The sequence below is a fragment of the Plasmodium reichenowi genome, chromosome 9 (genome assembly GCF_001601855.1).
Source record: "Plasmodium reichenowi strain SY57 chromosome 9, whole genome shotgun sequence".
In the NCBI taxonomy this organism is placed as follows: Eukaryota; Apicomplexa; class Aconoidasida; order Haemosporida; family Plasmodiidae; genus Plasmodium; species Plasmodium reichenowi.
The window spans coordinates 600856-603853 of NC_033654.1; the positions used below are offsets into that span (position 1 = coordinate 600856).

At 14.4% G+C, this 2998-nt stretch overlaps 1 protein-coding gene across 1 annotated transcript; it reads left to right on the forward strand.

Annotated features, from left to right (window-relative positions):
• Positions 1-1320: 1320 nt before the first annotated feature.
• PRSY57_0914100 (thioredoxin 3, putative) lies at positions 1321-2386 on the forward strand (the record flags this gene model as incomplete). Its single annotated transcript, XM_012907381.1, has 5 exons — positions 1321-1453; positions 1592-1647; positions 1821-1961; positions 2067-2210; positions 2318-2386. The coding sequence occupies 5 exons, from the start codon at positions 1321-1323 to the stop codon at positions 2384-2386; spliced, it is 543 nt and encodes a 180-aa protein (XP_012762835.1).
• Positions 2387-2998: the final 612 nt, after the last annotated feature.

Consider the following 2998-nt stretch of genomic DNA (forward strand, 5'->3'; position numbering starts at 1 on the left):
ATAAAAAAAAAAAAAAAAAAAAAAAAAAAAATGTAGTATAAATTTTTTACATATAATATTATTTATATATTCATTTTTTATTTTTTTTATTTTATTTGTCATTAATTCAATTATCATAATAAATACATATGAATATATATTTTTATTTTATATATATATATATATTCTTTTTTTTTTAAGTTTTTGTTCTATAAATGTGCACGATATTAAGATGATAGTTATTTATTATTTTTTTCTTCTATTTTCACGATGAAAAAAAAAAATATTATATATATGTATATATATACATATATATTTTTTTTTTTTTTAAATATCTAAACATGTTTCTACATTTATGTTATGTAAAAAGAAATATTTTATGTTATAATATTTTAAAATATAGGAAACCATTTTAAAGAATAATAAATATATGGACGAATAAATGAATAAATATTTATATATGTAGAAATATATTAAATCAAACATATACATATATATATATATATATATATATATATATATATATATATATATGTATATGTTTTCTTTTGTGTTGTGCTTAACTTTAAAAAATAACAGAATATTATATAATAATGTTATATAACATGTAGGCATATAAGTGTGTCCATTTATAAAAACAAAAAGATATATCATAAAAATTATTAAAATGAAAATTATAAGAAAAATTTGAATAAGGTCTTATATCATTATATTTTCTATTAGTATAAAGAAATTAATATTATATTTCTCTTTTTATTATAAATATCAAGAATATATTTAACATAATAATAATTTAATATTAAATATTTATTTATATTTCTTTTGTAAACACATAAAATAAATATTATATAATAATTTTATTTTAACCTTGTTATAATAAAAAATACAAATCACCTTATATATAAACCAGATTTCAATTTTTTTTAAAAGGAAAAAAAAAATTATTCTTATTTAAGAAAAATAAATTGGATTTTGTTATCATTTTCCCAAAATTATCTTTTGACAGTATTTCTTTCATAAGAATATATTTTGTATATATGCAATAATATTTTTAAATATATAAAATGTATTATATATATATATATATATATATATAATATATGTATATATCCTTTGATATAAATTTAAATATATTTTACGCAATAAAGAATATAAATGCTATATTTTTACAAATATTTACTCATTATATATATATTATATATATATATATATATATATTTTATTTCAATTTGAAATTAAAATATAAATGTTGGTCATTAAAATAAAAAAAAAATTAAAAAAAAAAATAATAGTAAATAATATAAAGTAAATACATAAATAAATAAACAAATAAATAATAATATGGCTCTTATTTGCATCGGATCAGTATGTTTTTCACTTTTCCATATAGGAGTTATAATTTTATTAATTATAAATTATTTTTCATCTCATATAAAAAAAATATTTCCTTCCTTCTTCAAAAATCCAAATAAAGGTAAAAATTTTATCCATTTTTTAAAAATATCATATGTATAATATATATATGTATATTATAATATTTGATATATCGTATAACCTTTTTCACAAGTTTTTTTTTTTTTTTTTTTCTTTTTTTTATATGCTTAATTTATAGAAGAAATAGACAAACATATTGGAAATATCTTAGAAGCAAAAAGGAAAAATAAGCAGGTACTACTTTTAAATAAAAATAAATATTAAAGGAGTGAAAAATATTATCTTTTAAAGAGCAAACGTAAAATTGATCAGTACATGTACGATCAAAAAATGAAGTGTTATGAAATAATAAACATGATACATATTAATATATATATATATATATATATTTTTTTGTCCTTATATAGCTTGAACAAAGTATTTATATCGAATTAAAAAACACTGGAAGTTTAAACCAGGTATTTTCATCAACCCAAAATTCTTCCATAGTCATCAAATTTGGTGCCGTTTGGTGTAAGCCGTGTAATAAAATCAAAGAGTATTTTAAGGTAATAATGAATATAATAGTGAATAAATGAAATTATATATATATATTTATATTTTACATTTTTATAATTTCCATTTATATATGATAATTACTTTATTCTTTTCAGAATCAACTGAATTATTATTTTGTAACATTGGTTGATATTGATGTTGATATACACCCAAAATTAAATGATCAACATAACATTAAAGCATTGCCAACATTTGAATTTTATTTTAATTTGAATAATGAATGGGTCTTAGTTCATACAGTAATTATTTCCTATAAATATTTCTCATTATATAGAACAAGAAAATAACATATATAAATATATATATTTTTAATAATTGTTTTTTTGTTTTTTTTTTTTAAATATAGGTTGAAGGAGCTAATCAAAATGATATAGAAAAGGCATTTCAGAAGTACTGTTTAGAAAAACCAAAATGAATATTCAATATATATATATATATATATATATAATATCAATATATATAATTATTTATTTATTTATTATTTTATTTTATTTTATTTTACTTTTTTGTTGTAAATTTATTCATCTATTTATAATAAACAAATTGTATATAATACTTAATTATTTTTATATATATGTTCATGTTCATTTGAAATGACTTATTATATATATAATATCCATTATATTATATTAGTTCTCTTTCTTTCCTTTTGTGTCACCTTTATGAAAACTTTTACATATATTAAATAGATATGTATTTCTTATTATATAATATTCCTTATATTAAATAGCAACTTTTTTTTTTAACTTTTTTTTTTTTTTTTTTTTTAATATTTTCATAGTTTCATTTATTATATACATTTCATTCAAAGGTGTAATATATGAATATGTAATATAATATATGTATAAATATATATATATATGTATATATATATAATATATATATATATATAATTATTTTTTTTTTTTTTTTTTTTTTTTTTTTTTTTTTTTTTGTTTTTTTTTTTTTTTTTTTTTAATTTTAAAAAAATTTACATAAAATAAAAATTTTTTTTTTTTTTTTTTTTTTTTTTTTAAAAATAAAAAAA